The sequence below is a fragment of the Lemur catta genome, chromosome 12 (assembly GCF_020740605.2).
Source record: "Lemur catta isolate mLemCat1 chromosome 12, mLemCat1.pri, whole genome shotgun sequence".
NCBI classification, from domain to species: Eukaryota; Metazoa; Chordata; class Mammalia; order Primates; family Lemuridae; genus Lemur; species Lemur catta.
The window spans coordinates 30,468,367-30,487,755 of record NC_059139.1 but is presented as its reverse complement, the minus strand read 5'-3'; the positions used below and the strand labels follow the sequence as shown (position 1 = coordinate 30,487,755).

General features: G+C 45.0%; 1 protein-coding gene and 1 long non-coding RNA gene across 2 annotated transcripts; one reads left to right on the top strand and one right to left on the bottom strand.

Moving 5' to 3' along the window:
• Window positions 1–2,693: 2,693 nt before the first annotated feature.
• ISL1 (ISL LIM homeobox 1) lies at window positions 2,694–14,361 on the bottom strand. The gene is made up of 6 exons (XM_045566603.1): window positions 13,452–14,361; window positions 12,408–12,597; window positions 9,412–9,671; window positions 7,334–7,620; window positions 5,904–6,071; window positions 2,694–3,937 (listed from the first exon to the last, which is right to left on the bottom strand). The coding sequence occupies exons 1-6, from the start codon at window positions 13,477–13,479 to the stop codon at window positions 3,821–3,823; spliced, it is 1,050 nt and encodes a 349-aa protein (XP_045422559.1). The 5' UTR covers window positions 13,480–14,361; the 3' UTR covers window positions 2,694–3,820.
• LOC123648662 lies at window positions 13,895–18,346 on the top strand. The gene is made up of 3 exons (XR_006738696.1): window positions 13,895–14,317; window positions 14,444–14,515; window positions 18,114–18,346. It is a non-coding gene; the product is annotated as an uncharacterized LOC123648662 (long non-coding RNA).
• Window positions 18,347–19,389: the final 1,043 nt, after the last annotated feature.

Here is a 19,389-nt window from a genome sequence, read left to right as displayed (position 1 = left end):
TCAGGGTCAATAGCAGCAGAACATCCCAAAGTCATCTTTAATCTCAAACTCCAAAAACGTTGTTAATGGGCAAGTGAGCACACACACCCCCACGAATCACAAATAACCAAAAACAGTATTTCAATGAGAAGAGGTTCTCAAATATAATTCTAACTTAAAAAGGACTTTTTTGGTGGTAAGAAAAACCAGGTTCTTTGGATGAAAGGGGAAAAGAGGGACAATAGATAGAAAAGAAGATATTGCTCTGAAACTATAAGGGGGGGAAAACCCTTGTTTTTAAGACTGTAGATAGTAATATGAATTCCCTGATTTAAGGGGAGTGTCCTAGATGTTTTTAGTTGCATTAAATTTTAGCTTGCAGAAGCTGGAGGAAATGAGTCATAATGTCCAGAAGGAAGAATTCAGAGTAATAAGGGAGGGATGATCAAAGATAATAACAAACAGGAGGAATTTCATTAGAAGAGCAGAGCTCAAAACTTGGTTTCCAGAGGTGTGCAGAAAAAAGGAGAGGATGTGCAAGAGATGATTTGTAAACAAGAAGACATTTCAGCTACACATTTTAGAGCACATGCAGAGGAGTCTAGAAAGGGAAGACACACCTTTCATATTAATAATACAAGAACTAGAATGTTATTGACCCATCAATCCATTCTCAGCCATCAGGCAACAAATATCTTGAATCTAGCAAGTGAAACCAAATCATTCATCATTCCCTTCCCTAAATTACTGTGCTTAAATTCAGGCTGTGGACCTCAGAATAGACTCACATCTATATATGTAAAACATCCCCTTCCCACCTTACCCAAACATATACATACCCTTAATCTTAGAAATCAATGCCAAGAGGAAAAGGCATCACAAAGATGTGTGCCTCACTTAAGTCCCTCCATTGCATTCAAATCCTAAATAAAGTTTTTTCCATCTGTAGGTCCTAATGGTCTCCAAAGGGTCCACCAGAAGCTGGGGAAGGGGGTTCAATGGTTTCCACCTAGGGCTTGGGTGATGAGTAACTTTGCAGGCACGACCTCAATATGCACGTTGGACCTGCCATCCTTGCACATGCTTATTAGTTACCCATTCGGGCTATGGTGGTGAGGAAAAAGGAAACCTGAAAAGGCAGACCAATAGAAACAGTGAACGGGACGCTAAAAGAGTCAAGTCCGTTGGCAGGGGATTAGAAGAGAGAGAGAAAAGAAGGGGTGGGGGGAGCCTTTCCCCGGAGAAGATCCGTGTGAGATAAGACATAACTCTTGTTTTTCTCAACAGAGGACTATAAGCCATTATTACCGCCGGCCAAATTATTACCCCTCTGTCAAGAATTAGACACAACAATCAAAGTAATCAACGGGCATGTCTAATGCACTGTAACATTTTCAATGCAAAGTTTGTTTTCTCTCTGCCCCCACGTTGGAGCCTGTAATTAACCCGTTATGTAGAACGATACCAAACAAAAGCCTAATTGAGGCTCGCTTCCCGACTTGCGGCAGGTTTGGAGAGGGTGAAAGCGACTTGAGAGCCAGGGGGCCGCGAGTCTCGCCCGGTCGCCAGCCTGGCCTCCGCCCTGCTCCCTGTCAGGGGCCCGAACGGGTAACTCGCCACACGACACACGATTAGGGTACATTAGTTTTCGTATTTATTAAGAGTTGTCAGATATTGAAAACGGCATTACACTCGCGCTTACAAATGAATCCAGTTTCCAGAGAGTCAAAGTATCATCCTGGGGTGGGGACGGAGGAGGGAGGAGAGGAAACAGGGTGGAGCCCCAAATCCTAACTCTACGCCAGCAAACTAAGAGGCACGGAGAAGTCCGATTTCCGGCAGTGCCATTTATTTATCCCTGGGTTCTGGCTCTCGCAATTGAACTATTGCTAAATGCCAAGGGGGTGGGGAGTTCGTCCGAGAGAGCACGCCCACGCAACTCTGATCGCCGATGGGGGCCAGCAGAACACACGACCGGTCCCCCACCCCGTATAAAGGCGGTTCCTCAACAGAACATATGCCGTGTTTCTGCCCCTAGCCAGTCATCCTTGCCCTGGTTGGACTTGAGGAAGAAGGGGTGATGGGGAGGCAGGGAAGAGGAAAAGAGGCAAGAAAATGCATACGCTGACTAGTCTGGGAATTGTTGAGAAAACTCTCTCCTCTCCAGGCCTGTTCCTTCTGCGCAAATAAAACAGCATTTCTCAATGGGCTGACAGCCGCCACTGGTAAATAATGGTCATACCTCACTGGCTAGGCAGAAAGCCTCTCTTTGAGCAAGAGCTTATAATTGAAATACGGGTCATTTCAACAATCCCTAGCAGTAGACTTTGGTATAAAGCACTTGTTCTAAGAAAATAAAATAGTGACTCCGAATCAAAGACCATTTCAAGCAGGACCCTCTTCCTGTTTGGGGTGGGTGGATGAGTGGGGCAGGGCAAGAAAGAGGCTGGAGAAAGGAAAGGGAAAAGACAGAGAATAGCATCTCATTTTCACAAAACCAGTAGTAACATTATCACAGCTGAGAGCTAAGGGGTTCCAACCAACTTTGATCCAACTATTCAAATCCAAACTTGCAAACTTGACCTTAACTACTTGCAATACAATATCACACCTACTGTATGTCAGTTTACCCCAATTCACATGCAATCCTTAATTTCAGACATTTTTAACAGCTTGCTTGTAAACATATAAAAGAGGGACCCTGGATCATTGTGTTTATTTATTTATCTATGCCAAACGTTTATTAGTGAAATAGTCCTGCAGATATAATTCTACATATGGCGCTTTGATTTCACATAATATTTAAGAAAAAAGACAAACACATAGAATTAGACATATAATTCAAAGACCACGGTACAACCTTTGTCTTTTTACTTCAGCAAACAAAAAATAATGTCAAATGACAAGAAAAGTGGCAAGTCTTCCGACAATAAATAATAAATTACTTTATAATTTTTGCAATGCAAGAGCAAACAAAAAAAATTCCTTTTTTTCCTTTTTATTTCCAGAGAGAGAGAAAACAGTCATTTTAACCAATAACTATACACATCTTTGGGGGGAAAGTTCTTGGACAGACACAGTCAAACACAATCCCGAGACGCTTGTGGCAAAATAGAGGTAACCTTGTTGCAATGCTTTATAAGTTGGTTTTTAAATCTGAATTCAAAAACCTTTAAAGTCGCTTCAGACTTCTTGATAGAGGATGGATCTCAAAAAAAAGAGGGGGGAGGGGCAAAAGTAAAAAAGAAACCAGCTACAGGACATGCTAAGAGACCCAGGATTTCAATTAACCCCTTGTTAAAGTCAACTAAAAACATCGCAAACCAATGCAGCTCCACCTTCCTGAAAGGACTCTTTCAGCCAAGGAGGCCAGTCTCTCTTCCTGCTCTTTTGCTGGAGCTCCTGTTTGGCAAGGCAATGACCAATATAGAAACAGCACCATTCAGATTAGGATGGACTAGAAAAATTCCTATTTCTGCTTTTCTCTAGATGTGCAGTGAAATGAAAATGCTTTTTTTGAGATCCTTGAATATAAATCCTCTACGTTTTAAAAACGTCTTTTTCTTTTTTTTTCAGTACTTCTAAGGTCATTGAATAGCATATATTGGGTTTTGGGTTTTTGTTTGTTGTTTGTTTTAATTCTAGTAAAATCCCATGATTGTCTTCACAGTGTTGCTACCATATCACCTTGTCATTAAAACAGACTTCGTGCATTTCATGGAGCATTCATTTCTTGATTCAGTTTTCATTGACTGGGTCGTTAAATACTTTTGTTTCGAAGTTCAACATTATAAGTTCCCACTTTCTCCAACAGGGAAAAAAAATACAGAATGAATGTTCCTCATGCCTCAATAGGACTGGCTACCATGCTGTTAGGTGTATCTGGGAGTTGAGAGGACATCGATGCTACTTCACTGCCAGTAGAATTAGAGCCTGGTCCTCCTTCTGAAAAATTGACCTGCACAGAAGATTGAGAAATGAATAAAGGAGGCTGTAATCATATTCATAAAAAGACTTTAAAGTCATCATATTGTGTATGTATGTACAAATGATTGTGTAGATGGCTATGTAAAGATATCCACATATATAAATGAATTTTAACAGGCTTAAAGAAAGCCTGTGAGGAGAGTAACTTGAGAAGAAATCCTCTCAATTTCCCATCTTCCAAAAGATCTCTGTTTTAACTCAAACTGAATTCCCAACATTATGTTGCCTTAAATTATTTAAGAACAAATGTGTTTCCCACTGTAAAATGGCATCAGAACTCTACCATGCATGCTGAAAATAAAATTAGCCTGCTGGCTACATGTTGCCCCGGGAGTAGGCGAGTTCTTAGTCTCTAGGCATCAAAACCTCTCTTCTTGGAGTTGGAAAATCCATAACACACGATCAGACTCTGTGATGAGACTGAGAGGAGGCTCCACAGAACAATAATTAACTCCTCAGAGCTTACAGCCTGGACTTTCCTCCGTGTTGGTCCTGCTGCCTCTTGCCCCCTCCACCGGCATCCAATCAGGCTTTTCCTTCTGAGATGAGACCCCAACTACTAAAACAACATCATCACATTATAAATATCTAGCTCCTTCTTTTAACCCTAAAAGCATTGCACTGCTGTTGTAAACCTTCTCCAGCCATGCCCACCCATGCCTCAGCTTCCTCTCCACTGCTCTCATCTGACACTAAAATTTCAGAATACGCAAATAGTTGGCTACCCTGAACGCTCCCTTTACCTTTCTTCTATGATTCAGGTTTTGCTCAAATAGTTCATTAGATTAATGATTTTAAAATATGTTCTTTTTCCTAGTTCCCCTGTCTACCTTCCTTTCTACCCTATTGAACTTTCCCACTGTGAGGTCAAGGAATTTCTTGAATTTGCCTATCCTCTAGACTGGCCCACTTACCACTATAGACACAAGCCTGGGGCCAAGCCCTTTAAACCACTTGCCTCTGGCCAATTACCTAACTATTGACACTGAGAAAGCAAATGCCCTCCAGGTAAACGTGAGGGTAAAAAGCTAATCTCAACTAAAGCCTTATTTCCAAAGGAAGGAAAAAGCTTTTAGGATAGATCTTCTTGTTTTATAAAACAGGATTCTAAAGAGCTAATTACTCTTTAAGGAAAAAAAATCCTATTTGTACATATACCATATTACAAAGGACATATATTTAATAGTTTTATTTATCATGAGTCCTTAAGCTTTTTGTAGGCAAATGGTGAATTAATTTTCTCTTCTCTGTATGTGTAATATGTTAATGCTAAACCAGATTTTCACAGATTAAATAAACACTGTAACTCTGATTGGTAGAGTTTGTGTTCTTTTTGCTATACATGCTGCACAGTATGTGACTATACGCCATTTGAACTCTTACAATAGTCCCAGAAAGGGATATATTGCCAAAAAGTATCAATAATCTATTTGAATAATCTCTGTATTGATATATTTGAAAACTACACCCAGATAGGTATTGCTATTTATTGATAACAATGATTGATTATGTATTACAATCACCTCGATGTGAGTCCTTAACTATCCCACTTTTTAGATGCTCAGGATGGAGTAAACTTACTAATTGCTGATTGCAATGCCAACGTGATCTTTGAAGTCCCTGCCAACTCTCAAAGTCCAAGCTGTAAGATTTTGCGACCCTGTACACTTTCCCACTAGTTAGTCAAGCACCTTGAAATTGATCCTTCAAAGCAGGCCTGATTGATAGAAAATTCAATCTATATGGTCAAATTATGCATTCTCATTTTTAAAAAGGCCTGTAAGAGGTTTGCTTTCCTTGCATTTGCTTCTCTTCTCTTCTCTTCAGCTTGGTTTCTCTCCAACCCTTCCCCCTGAATCTTTCAGTGTGTGACAGTTATTCCAGAATCCCCTTTCTGTTGGCAATTCAGCCTCCTCTGTCTGGGAGCTGACACTTACCAGTTGCTGAAAAGCAGGCTGATCTATGTCACTTTGCAAGGCGAAGTCGCTCAGTACTTTCCAAGGTGGCTGGTAACTTTGTACCTCAACTGGGTTAGCCTGTAAGCCACCGTCGTGTCTCTCTGGACTGGCAGCCACCATGGGAGTTCCTGTCATCCCTTGGATATTCTGTGAATAGCCCCCCCAAACCCAACATGTTAATGAGCAAACTCCCTCCCTTCATTGTCTGCACAGGCTAAACAAATATACCCTGGTAGGTATTATCTTATCTATATAGTGGCCTTTATTGACTCAGTTAATCTGCTGTACCCTTGGATATTAGCTAGAGTTCAGTTTTGTTTTGCTGTGTTTTGATTTTCTGCTTCTGCAGGCTGGACTATTAGGTGTGCTTGGACCTTATTAAACCAAATTCTACTAGGACTTTCTTCTTCTCTTTTACTTTCACAGTTCATCCCCATTCTTCCCATCTGCCTTCTCAGGCCATAGCCTCCCAGAAGTCGAAAGCAGAGGCAGGCTGGGCCTCCCTTCAGCCTCTAGACATGGTGGTTTTCTCAGCAGTTTCAGTTACAGATTTTTTTAAAATAGTTCTCCAAGAGCCAGCCCCGACCCCCAAGCGTTTGGGTCTGGCTGCTATTGTGCTATTATGCACTAACCAACTTAGAAAGTGCCCTGGCCCAGTCTTGGCCAGCCTGCCAAGTTTAATGACAGCAGGTTTTATGGCATTTAAAAATAGGGCCGAAGCAGTAAAAAGAAAAAAAAAACCGCTTTAGCTTAAGTTAACCAGGAGGCCTGCAGGGCGGGTGCCATGGGCCTGTGATAATAGTGAGAGAGGCCTGACGCCTCGGTGGAGGCTTGGGCTTGACGTGGAGGTGCGGGTGCCTTGTGCTTGCAGGTCACCTTGGGGGATCTCGCCGCCCTGAAGGCGCAGCGGCAGGACTCACCCAGTGGGGAGGTGAGCCCAGGAGTCTGCAAGGGGACCTGCCCACCACCAAACCCCTGGATCTAGATAGGAACCCAAACTGTTGTCCCTCCCTCCTCTTCAGTATGAGAGGAACTAACTACCTGAACATTGGCAACACCCGGGCCAGCCCTCGGAAAAGGGGGCGACACGTCCTTCCGGTTGGGCGTGTTGGCTAGGTTGAAGGGCTCGAGCCCACCCACGGAGCCCGGGGACCCGGCGGTCGCTCCCTCTGCTCTAGGAGCCTCTCTAACCTGTTCCACCCCTGGCTGGCGCCCCGCGCCAGGTTGCCTCTTTCCGGGGGCAGGGGTGAGGGTGGGGGCAGGGGTGGGGGTGAAGGGCTGCCGCGTCCCGGCTCCTGCTGGCGAGCAGGATCGAAAACCGCGCGCCGGCCAGACAGGGCACCAGGAACGCACCTCGCACGCCTTCTCCTTCGCCCTCGAGTCCCCTGCCCGGCCCCGGGGCCACTCACAGTTTTGTCATTGGGCTGCTGCTGCTGGAGCTGCTTCATCATGATGCTCCGCTTCTTGTCCTTGCACCGCTTGTTCTGAAACCAGACTCGGATCACGCGAGGGCTGAGGCCGGTCATCTCCACCAGTTGCTCCTTCATGAGCGCGTCGGGCCGGGGGTTGGCGGCGTAGCAGGTCCGCAAGGTGTGCAGCTGCTTCTCGTTCAGCACAGTTCGCACGCGCGTCGTCTTCTCGGGCTGCTTGTGGACGTGGGGCCGCAGGGCCGGCTGCCGGGCGGAGATGGGCTCGGCTGCGGGGCAAGGGGCGCCGTGAGCGCGGGCCGGGCTGCTTGCCCGCCCACACCGCTCCCGACAACGGCCAACGCTCTGCAGCCTCCACACACAAAGCAGGGGCGGCAGAGGTGGGGGTGAAGAGGGCGAAAGGAAAAATAAAATCTCGCTCTCTAATCTGCAGAGGTCAATACTGAGTAATCCCGGCCCGGAACGCAGCCCCCGCCCCTGCTCAAGTCAACAGAGCGTTAGCCAAGAGGAACACGTCTCAGGGTCTGCCTCCCTATTCGCAGCAGCGGCCACATTTTTCAGCATTGTTTTTCCTCTTTTCTCGCCTTTCCCCGTACCCAGACTGGGCCCAGGTTACACTGAGTAGCCCCCACCTCCGGGCTTGGAGTTTCCTCTTGGGCAAAGGCCACAGAGACTACCAGGAAACGCAGAACACCGTGTGACAGCCAGGGACACCACACAAACCGGGACCTCTGCAAGGGTAAGGCCGAGAAGAATTCTGCCAGAAAGCCTTGAACTTCGGTGGGAGAGGATAATCGTGTCAAGGTGCTAAAGAAATTCTATTTCTGTCATTTCTCCACTCCCCGGTCCTTCTTAGTGCTAAATCTACATGGGTGTTCCTGAGAAGGGCTGACCCTAAGCAAAGGAAAACTGAAACTCTGTTGAGCTGCCTAGGCTCTAGATACATAAGGGCTGGGAAATGTCCCCCGCCTCCCTCACAATATTTTGGTTTTCTCTGTTTCCCCACAAGCAGGGCGCAGACTGCACTTAACCAGAGTTGCCACCCCTGGCTTCGCCCCTGTGCAAGCTAGTCACAAATCCCCCAGAACAGAAGGCAGAGGGGTGGGGAAAGCTGTAGTTTCCTCACCTCCAGTGTTTAGTGTGAATTGATACTTTAAAACTGCAGGGGGGGTAGATCTACTCATGACAGGAAGGCAGGTTTGGAAACACTGCCTGCCTTCTTACCCACAGCTTTGGTCCTGGCCAGCCTTGCAGTTTCCACTCCCCTTCCTGGGGAGCAGACCCTCTGATCTGTATGGTACAAAACCAGCACCTTCCACGACCCCCTAGAGTGAGGTCAACACCTATGGGGTCAATCTAGAGCTACAAAGACAGGCCTGAAGATGAAATTCTCACCAAATCACATAGAATGAATGGTTTAAAGAGGCAGGCTCCCTTTAAACGGCGATTACTTCAGATTAGCTTGTTGACAGTTTTAAATTACAGCTCTGTGCAATGGCCTGCAGTTATTAAGACTGTATCCTTTCAGGCCCTTTCTCTCACAAAAAAGTAAAAATTAATTTAAAAATGTTTTGGAGTGTGGTGCAATTCGCAAGGAAAAAGGATTTGGGAGGATAAATGATTTAAGGCCACCTCAGCTTCCTTCACTGAGTCAAAGGAAGGAGCTCCAGGGACCCAGAACTCCACCCCTTTAATTAGGCAGCAGCAAGGAGAATACCTGGCCGGGAGCTTAAACTCGTGGTTTAGGGCCAAAGTGAACTGGAAGTACTGTTCGAGTGTGTGTATACATGTGTACACAAGTGGTGTATATTCATGTGTCCCATGTATGGACACACAAACGTGTAGGTGGACTCGGGAAGTCAAGGGAGACAGTGAGTGCATTGAACCCTGCTGGAAAAGAGCATAGCACAGAGCGTACTGCACATAGAACACTTCATTTAACTGCAGGCTGCTGCCACAGCCGTCCTGTGGCTACCATGGTGGTTGTGGCCGCTGGTGCACCGGCAGGGGCGTCGCTGGCTTAGTCTGGCGCCTGCCTACCCGAGCCGGCATAAGAGTACCTGCCATTTGCAGGGGCCGCGCCGGATGCAGCGGACTGAGCGGGTCGCCGGCGCCGAGGCTGGCCCTCTCCACCACGTCGTGGTCTGCTCGGCAGAAAAGCCCGTCCTCCCGCAGCGCGAACTCGTCCCCAGGGATGAGCTGGCGGCTGCAGGCCACACATCGGAAACACTCGATGTGGTACACCTTGGAGCGGGCACGCATCACGAAGTCGTTCTTGCTGAAGCCGATGCTGCACTTGGCGCATTTGATCCCGTACAACCTGCGCGGGGGCCGGGCCCGGAGCGGGGAGAGAAGCACAGGAAGAGGGGTCACTTCAGGCGAGCACTTTCCTGGCCCGAGATCGCCGGCGGCGACTCCCTGAGAAATCAGCATTTCCAAACAAAGCTGGGGACCGGAGGATAGAAATGAAACCTCTCTGTATCTTTTTCTCCCTCCCTTCCTCTCCAACCCTCCACCTCTCCCTTTCTTTTACTCCCTTTTCCTTTCCTCTTAATTCAGAACACCCAATCTATTAAAAAAAAAAAGTATTGATGCATTCCAAACCTGGGCCGCTGCTCTAGCGACCAGTCCCAGGGTTGACCTTGCAGATCTTAGCAGGAAGGAATCCAGAAGGACTCCAATAGCCACCGGCCGCAAACTTTCGCCTCCCTATATGCCCCAATTTCAGCTGCTAGAAATAGCTCTGAAACTGTAACAAAAAGTCCTCCTTCCAAGAAAAAAAAAGAGGTAGGGGAATGGGATTGTCACTCCACTCGTTTTGCAAACACGAACAAATATACAAGCAAAATAACAAAATGAAACCTCTGAGGGTTTCCAGATCCCCCTTCTGCACAAGTACATTTTAGTCTTTCTCCAACTAAAGATTTTCCTCAGGCAACAATGTTCACAGAAAGTTTCCTCAGCATTCTTCCTTTTATTATTTTGAAAATCTGCATCTGTGTCCTCAATCTTTTTCAAGTTGTAGAAGCACCTACCTCTATTTCAATTTGTTTGAGAGCCATGACCAGCCTGAAAAATGAAAAGACCCACTGCTAAGGTCTTTCTCACTGCTGGCCTTTCCGAAGAGACAATCCTTATAGGTTCCATCTAAGCTACAATGCCCTGTCCCCCTCTCCATATTTCAATAAGAACAGAAACTAGGCCATTCCTACAAACAGAATGAGAGAGTTGAAAAGATCCACATAAAGGCAGAGGCATCCTGCTCCCCTAAGGGAAGATTTGGAAATCTATATGGTCACTCTATTCTGCTTTTACAACTACAGGATTTCAAAGGACAGGACACACACACACACACACACACACACACACACAGACGGAGTTGAGAGAGAACAGAAAGAAGGTAAAAGTGATTAGATCCTTCTACAAATGTGTGTATCCAGAATTAGGCACATGCAGGTCTGTGTGCAATTGAACAAAACACTATCTCCATAGGAGCAGAGATACTCCCAGAGGTGCCAAGTGGGCTCTCCCTCTCTAGAATCTTGAGTTCACACACCAATCAAGTAAACAATGAAAACAGCTCATTTGTCAGAGGTTAGAAGGTAGATTCAAAAGTTTTCCTCCCTCCGCCTACTCAATGTGAGATCTTCCATTTCATAGGGTGAAGACTTGACTTTGCCTGTGACCAAACAATTTAGAAAATCCCTCCCCCTTCCTGTACCCCACTTCCCTTACTTCCTCCTGCTCCCCCCACCAAAGTATTAACCCCCCTACTGTTCAATTTTATCTATCAACATTATACTCTCCTCCAATTCATGATTTAAGAAAAAAATGCTGGATAGTAAGTGACCAGAGAAAATTGTGACTGCATATTAAATCCAAACTAAACTTCAATAAAAGTTCTCAAGCTCCAGAAATCTTAAGATAATCAAAAGATTATATCTCAAGCTCCAGAAATCAAAAGATAACTAATTACTTGTTAGTAGCCACAGAAAATTTTTAAGAAGTAATATTTTGTTATTTTTTAACATACTATTGAAGGTGATGTCTCTTCTGTTTGTTATTAAAACTAGTAAAATTTTCTTTAGAAATTCTACTGGCTTCCCAAGGCAGAAAACAAAGTTTCTGACGTATGTACACATGGCAGAGAAAACTTGAGATTAGCAAAGCCTGATGCAGAGTAAACTGGAGATAAAACCCCCAAAACAACAAAACCAAACTCAGAAAGTTCCTATGTGGTTTTAGTCTTGTCACTATGGGTAATTCGCTCATTTTATCAGTTACCAGATTTTAATGTGAGAAAGGAAGCTGTTCAATTATCTAAATATACCAATTGTTCGTAGGCAGATGATGAGCAATTTGATCTGCTCTGTCTAATTCATCAGCTCAGATAAGATAAGAAAGAAAAGACAGTTAGATGTCACCAAAGGGTTAATATTTAAAAAGATTAAATTTCTGGCCTTTCTGCAAGGAATATTTAGGTTGGTTTTGAAATTTTCCAGGAAGGAACTCTCACCCTAAAAGTAAAAGACCCAATATCTCTAGTTGCTCTTTCAAAGTGCATCTCTAAACATGTTTAGGTCAAACTTTTATTTCACCTATTGCATTGATACCGCCAAAGAATTTGTAAGTTACAAATAAAAAAAGGACTAAAATAAACAAATAAATATAACACTGCACTATACATTGAAACTTAACCTCCTTTTAAAGTTTAAAAACCCAAACTTATCCATCTTGAATTTTTTTTTTTTTTGGTTTGTTTAGGAGTAGGGTGAAAGAGGAAAATAATTTTAGCATCATAAATTCTAAGAATAGTTAAATAAGCCTCAATACCACACAGTTTATGAAAACCACTGTACAAAGTTTGTTTTTTTACCCCTAAAAAGTGACATGAACAGCATAGCTGAATTTTTGTAACACACTTACGGGTAACTTTTGCTCGCTGCACTCCACCAAGGCAAACTTCACAGAAAGACAAAGCCCCACCAAATAATAAGTAAGGAGTGGGAAGAGATGCAAATCTCACGAAATTAGGGAAGAAGTATAAATGGCATACCTGATATAATCTCTTTTACAGTAGGTTTTACCATCCCTAACAAAGCACGTACAGCTCTCATCCAAATACTGATTACACTCCGCACATTTCAAACATGCCGCATGCCATTCCAAATCCGGAGAAACCCTTAGAATATACTGATCGTGAATTTGATTGCCGCAACCAACACATAGGGAAATCAGACGTTTTTCTGAAATGAAAATAAATACATGATTGACTAACCGTTTACTTCCTACAGAGATAAACACACTTTTAGTGTCGTTCTCTTATAGGGCGTACTCTGGGAGGGTTTTTCCCCCCCTCTTTTCTTTCTTTCTTTCTCTCTCTCTCTCTTTTTTTTTTTTTTTTTTTTGAGTATTGCACTTTGGGATGATAATTGAAGTGTGCCATCAAAACCTTGACTCGTTTTTAAAAGGAGGTGGAATATATGTAAAATGCAGATTTGAACACTCTACATTTGTACGCCTAGCACGCAATCAAACCCGCTCATTTTGTATTTCTCCCCCCTCCTTTCTCTTTGCCGTAATCATTGGGAAAGATTATGGATAAGTCAAGTCAAAGAAAAGGTTTTGACTAGAAGCGTTAAGTGAACGCAGGGATGTCTATATTTTCCATGAAGCACGCTCTTAAATAGCACATAGGACTGGATATTGTTAGCAAGAGCAGACATCAATACAGTTGTCACTCTTTTGCAAGTCTAATGCTAATTCACATCTCCGGGTATTGAATGTGCAGGCAGACCTTTGCAACATAATAACCTTCTCGGAGAGAGAGCTCAGGATTCCCGAGGAGGAAATCACCGCTTAGCACCAGAAAGCCAGGGTTTTGGAGGGCACACAGGCGAACTCAAACACAAGGTACGATCAGTTTCCCGAAGATCAGAACAGACAGCAAGCATGCAGGCGAGGCGGCAACAAGAAAAATCCACCTTTTCTCTCTCCAGGCAGTGACTCCAACTCCGAAGAGCCCTTGGCACCCGTGCCTGAGAGAGACCCCCGCACAAGAACAGTACACCGAGCCCCGCAAGGTAAAATAGCCTCTTACTTTTTGGTGGATCTCCCATGTCTCCCATATCTGTAAGAGGGAGTAATGTCCACAGTGAAATGGTGGTTGTACAGTTGGTGAGCAGCCCCCAGAGAGGATGCTGGAGCTGTGGCTAAGTGGGAAACTGTGGCCTCTGGGGTTGCCAAGGCTGAGAGAGCCGCTGCCCGGCTGCGCCGCGCCCTCGCGGATCTGGGAGTCCAAGTTAAGCCGGCGGAGTTGGCTGAGCGGCGGCGCTGCGGCGGCGGCGGACTCGGCACGGCTCGGGCACCTCTCTTCCTTATCTCTTACTCAAACTTCTCTGCTCCAACTCAGCTCCATCGCCATTGGTCTGACGCAGCGCGCGGGGACGTCAGGCGAGCGCCGCGCCCATTGGCTACGGGGCGCGCGGCGCAGCTGTTCTGATTATCATATTTCAGCCTCGCCGCCGCCGTGCGCCACTGACCGCTCGGCGAGCCCGCGGGAGAGGATTAGGCTCCCGAGGCAACTTGCTCCGGGATCGGGCCGTTTTTTCCCGATGCTTGGGCTGCCCGGCTGCTCTGGCTTTGGCCTCCCTCTCGTCTTCCTCCTCCTCTTCCTCCTGCCCCGTCCCTCCCTCGCTCCTTCCCAGCCGCGCCGCCTGCGCCCTGGCCTCCTGTCGCGCTGCTCCTCCGCCTTGCGCTCCTGGGGTCCCCGCAGTCCGGCTGGCCGCGTTGCGCGCGGGGCTCCCTTTTCTGCCGGTGGCGAGTGGCTGGTGGGTAGGTCTTCCTGTTGATGAGGTCCCTCCCGGGCTCTAGGAAAAGGTGGAACTTGGAACAGGCGGCTTAGCTCGCTTTGGTCCCACGCTGTGGCGCACAGCTAGGGCCTGGCCCGCTTGGCTGCCCGAGAGGGTGAGTTCCCTCCAGAACTGGCTGTGCAGGGCGTGCTAGGGGAAGAAGAACCGGGAATGGGATGAGTAGACCCAGAGGAATTATTCGCTGACTGCTGCCCTATTACCCCGTCTCCCCCGACCTCAGATATCCAAAAACGTGAGGTGGGAGGAAAGGTGCACTGCTTGCCCTAGCGGACAATCAGGTTGGAACGCACAGGTAAAACGAAGTTGACTCCGCGGACTGCCTCTGTCTCTTTCCGACCCGCGAGGTCTGCTTTTCAGTTTAACTCTAGAACTGAAGCTCACTAACCCGAAGCCAAAGAGCGAAATGATCTTCCAATAGTCTAAAGTTTGAACGCCGTTTATATCCTGTCGAATTCCTCGCTCTGCTTGTCTCCTGCCCTTTGTTTTTAAGCAAATGTACCGTTATCTGTGGTGTTTTGATAATTATGAGGACAAGTTTCCATGTCTCTCTAGATATTTTTTAAAAATGCGTTCGTCTAAGGGCGCGAATAGGGAGGGGTCTAGTACAGAAGCGTGATATGCTTATTTCACTTCACTGGGTGTTGATACCTAATAATTTTCTCTTGGGAAACTACCTGGAGAGAATAATGTTGGCTGCCTCTCTCGGTAACCTTTTTCCGTCATTTCTTACACGTTCCCGTCATCTCTAGCAGTCTCCTCAAGTCCCAGGAAGGCCACGAAGAACCCTCACATTTCCCCCAAAGCTTCTTTAGCTATTCCTTATCTAATGGGACTGCCAGTTTTATCTCTAAAAAGGCCTACAAACACAAGCCTTAGAAGGCTTAATTTCGGTGTCTTGTTGCCCGTGAGAAGCCCGGTGTGTTAGGAAACTCCTTTCTTTGTATCTTTCGCCAGATCAAACCCTTGATAAGAGCTGTGAGCCCTCGGCCGGCCTCAGTGGCTCGGTTTGAATGGCTGTGCCTCTCTAGAGCGCAAAGAGAATCTGAGATGCATCAGTTTCCTCCTGACCTAGCTGGGGCTTTACTAAGAACCCGTTTTGTTTTGCTTGGTTTTGTTTCAAAGTAGATTTCAAATTGGATCTCTTCCCTTCCATTTTTATTATAAATTACTTCAGAGTGTGTGAAAGCGACAAGTTGGGTAGACTTAGGTTGATAAGTTTACCAGTTGTGTTTGTTTTGTTGGGTTTTTTTTTTTTTTGGTCTGTTTCTAATCTCTGGTATTATATATGCATGGAGCCTTTTGTCAAACTGCTTTTGCAAAGCCGATGCTGATAATCGCAACACTCGAAGCAACTCTTCGCAGTATATGAGTGTGTTTTCTGTATAGATAAACATGTTGACCCTAGTAAAAAAAAAAAAGATACCACTATAATGTCAGAAAATAAAAAGAATTTTAGCCAATCATACCCCATCATGCCACGTTTATAAAATGGAATTAAACATCAGAAGCTGCCAGAAGCCTGATGACATATTTGAGATCCACAAAGCACCCTCCTTATCCATCCTCCTTCAAACCAGCCCCACCCCCCACACAGTGTGGTGTTTTAACTCCCTAAACCAATAAGCTATTACAAAGAATTATTGCCGATGATAGCAATTCCAAATAGAAAAGATGGCATATGGCTGGGGGAAAACCTTTAGTAATGGGCAATTTCACCTTAATGGTGAAGACAACATGTTTTCCTTTTTTCAGCCTGCACCATTATGGTAAACAAGTATTTTCTTAATAAGTTCCTAAACTGATAGAAGCAACATCCATGGAGAAGATACCCTCATCAAAGGGAGAAATTGGAGGGAACCCAGCAATTATGTTGTTGCATGGTGAATGTGCTCTGGAATTGTATGCGTCTATGGACAGTACATTTTGCATTTAAATCAAAGTTAGAATGGCAAGCATTTTTTCTCTTCATCTTAAAGTTCCGATGTGATCCTGGATTATTCCCATTTCCTTAGCTGATTGCTATATGTGGATTTAGTGCATCAAATATGTCTAAAAATTTTAATGTTTTTTCTAAAATACATAAAACTGCAATTAGCAATATTTTTCCAGAGTACTTGATCACAGGAGCGACCTCTTGTGTTCAAAGGGTGGATTAGACCCTCTCCTCTCAAAAGTGGACTCATTTTGACCTTTATATATTATGAGGTCAAAAATACATCCTTGAAAACAGCAGTAGTGTGAATCCCTGGTTGACAAAAAGAAGAGTATGTGTAGTTAATAAGTATAGTCTTCTCACCTCCCGGCTACCCCAGTATACATTACAGTCCTTTTGAATATAAAAAGGATGCTGAAGTTTTAATAAGTTCCTCCTGAGTCTGTGACATCTGCTGATGTGCACTTGTACACACCTTCCAAACTGCAGCTGTTACACCAAAGCCTCCTGATGGGCCTGTGTTTTTGTGTGATGTTGCTCGCTTTCTCTGCTTCAATTAAAATTTAAACATTCCACATCAAACTTAATGCCAGATACAGATTCGTGAACAAACATGTTCTCAAGCTACATTTCAAAAATCTAAATAGGTTTTAATTGCAATTGAAAAGTAAAATTACACATTTAGAATTTATTTATTCCCCAACAAACTCTGGCAGATATAAGTGAATTTTAAGTTGGCTCTTTGGGAAACCATGTACATTGTTAGGAAGCTTTATTCTTTCCAATCTAACCAAGATTGGGAAGGAAAGGGAGGCTTTGATCCGCTTTCCCTGAGCTGTGAATGTGTTTGGGAATTTAATCCCAGGGAGGTGATGCTGTGTGCTTAGCCTACATCCAAATCAGGTCAGAAGTAGTAGAATAATAATTAGCTGCTAGTTTCAGAGAATAAAGTATTTAGATGGAAAAATATAACAGGATTTATGTTTTCTGATATCTACAAACATAATTTGGGGGTCAAAATAAAACATGAACATATTTTATTCACCTTTTCAAATAGGTATTGAATATGTGTGTATGTATCCCACTTCCTTTTCTTATTTTTTACCTTTTCTGTGTAGTTTCTAATCATGTAGAATAAGGCTGTATATAAACCATTGGTATTTTTATTCATGTACAAGGGTCAGATAAAATTATATGCCTTTAAAGGGAGTCACGATTAACCATTTATATTCCATTGGGAACAGGGTGTGGGTGTTTAGAGCCACTTTGCCTCTCTTCCAGTTGTCGGTGGCTTATTGAGGATGAGTCAAGACAATCTGTGCTCTAATTTCAGAGAAAAAAGAGATTTCTCTCCATGTACCATTGGGTATGAAATGATTGTCTTTTCTTTTTTCTTTTTTTTACTTAAAAAATACTAAGCAATGATAATAAAAGCAGTTATTAACAACATCAACAAACATTTAGTTATGATTTTCATTTTGTTGCCTAGGCCTTCTGCTGGGATTGTGGTTTTGTTGATTGTGGAGATTATTTTATTAACCAGTTAAAACAATCTGGGTGCATTAGCAAGAATTTTTTTCTGCACACAGAGCTTCCAAGCCTGCATTTCTGAGTTCAGATAGTAGTTTCGGTCACAAGCGTACCTAGTATTCTTTCTTGGCAGACAGCAGCTCCGAAGGCACGGTTCTTGTGCGGTCTGTTGCTCGGTTCTCAGCCAGGATAGAATTCCACGCTCCCGGTAGCGGTGAAGCCACAAACCTCATGTCCGTCCTGAGCATGCCAGGCAGGGAGCTGATGGCAGGGAGGAGTTCGGCCAAGCGAGGACAGAAATTTGCACCCTTCCTTTAAAATTGTGCTTCTGGAAGTATTTACTATGATTTCTCAAAAGCGGCTGACAGTGTCAAGTGATACCTTTTTTTTCCCTCCCTCACCCGCCTTTGAACTCCTAAATGACCAGGAACACAGGATTTTTAAGAGTTCTGCGAGGAGCCCAGGTTGGAGCCCGTGAGTGCAATGTGCTGACTTAAGTGGTTCTGGCCCAAGGACGTGCCGAACCCTACATTTGGCAAAGCCTTCAGTAAATGGATCGAATTCTCGCGGGGACAGATGGAGTCTGGAGAGGCGAAACAGCTTGATCTCCCAAGTCCTGGGCGGTTGGACTGCAATCTACCACGTCTGCACAGAATCTAGCAAAACACCCACGGGTCCGCCCGAGCTCTCTGGAAATCCGGAGCAAGTTACATCAGTCTAGTTAATAAAATTGATCAAATCTAGTTGATTATTATTATTTTTTTCATAGAGCGACACCCTTTCCCTCACTGCAATAGTATCCAACTGGCAGCTCCGAATTTAGCACGAAAGGGTTGCTTTCCACCACCGCCCGCTGGAGGTTTACTGGGGACGGGCGGGGGAGGGGAGGCGAAGGTACCTTGGAGGAGGTCAAGAGGGGGAGGAGGAGCAGCAGCAGAAAATTACCAGCCAGGAAGAGGAGGGAGTTGGAAGCCCAGAAATCTACCAGTATGCCTCCAGTAACCTCCTGTCTCAGAATTCAGCGCTTGAAAAACAACAGCCTCATAAGGTGTCTTGGCCTGGAGTTTTCGGGTGGGCAGCGGAGGTGATGTCACGACATACAGTTATTTTCTATGAATTAAAATTGGTGGTTAAAGCGTGTCGGGCGGTTCAGTGTAGCTGAGAGGTGCGTGAATAGGGGCTATTTTTAATGGGAGGTGGGCAATCATTGGTGACATCTCCCAGTAGATTCTGAGTCTAGAAGTAGCTTGAGGGGTAGAGAAAATGCTTAGTCAGTTTGAGAGAGAAGATTTTAGGGACGATTTTTAAGGTCGCTGTCTGCTCCGACTCCGCGGAGGTGAATGAGAGGGTGAACTCCGGCTGTGTGTGCATTTAGTTATCTATGACTCCGGATCCATGCTGTTAAAACTCATCAATTCTTTGTGACTTCACGTTGAGAGAAGAATTTGCCCTGCCCCTCTACCTGCTAAATGCCAACTGAGAGGAGAAAAGGGGCCCCGGAGACGACCCCTTTCAGACGGAACGTCACTTGATCAACTCCACTGAGTTATTAACTTGCTCCCCAAAAGGTCAACAACGCCTTTCCTTCCCAGCCGCGCGGCGCTGAGATCAATCGCTCTTCCGCAGGTAGCCTCTTGTCAGGGCTCAGAAACTGATGTCCTGCGGTGCTCCTCGGGCTCAGAAGCCCTGCGCTGCGTTCTTCC

Coding starts and splice junctions, on each gene's coding strand:
- ISL1 (XM_045566603.1), bottom strand. CDS start 13,479: ATGGGAGACATGGGAGATCCACCAAAAA. Junction 6,072..7,333: donor AGCAGCCCAATGACAAAACT/GTGAGTGGCCCC, acceptor GGCTATTCACAG/AATATCCAAGGGATGACAGG. Junction 3,938..5,903: donor AGCCTGCTTTTCAGCAACTG/GTAAGTGTCAGC, acceptor TCTTCTGTGCAG/GTCAATTTTTCAGAAGGAGG.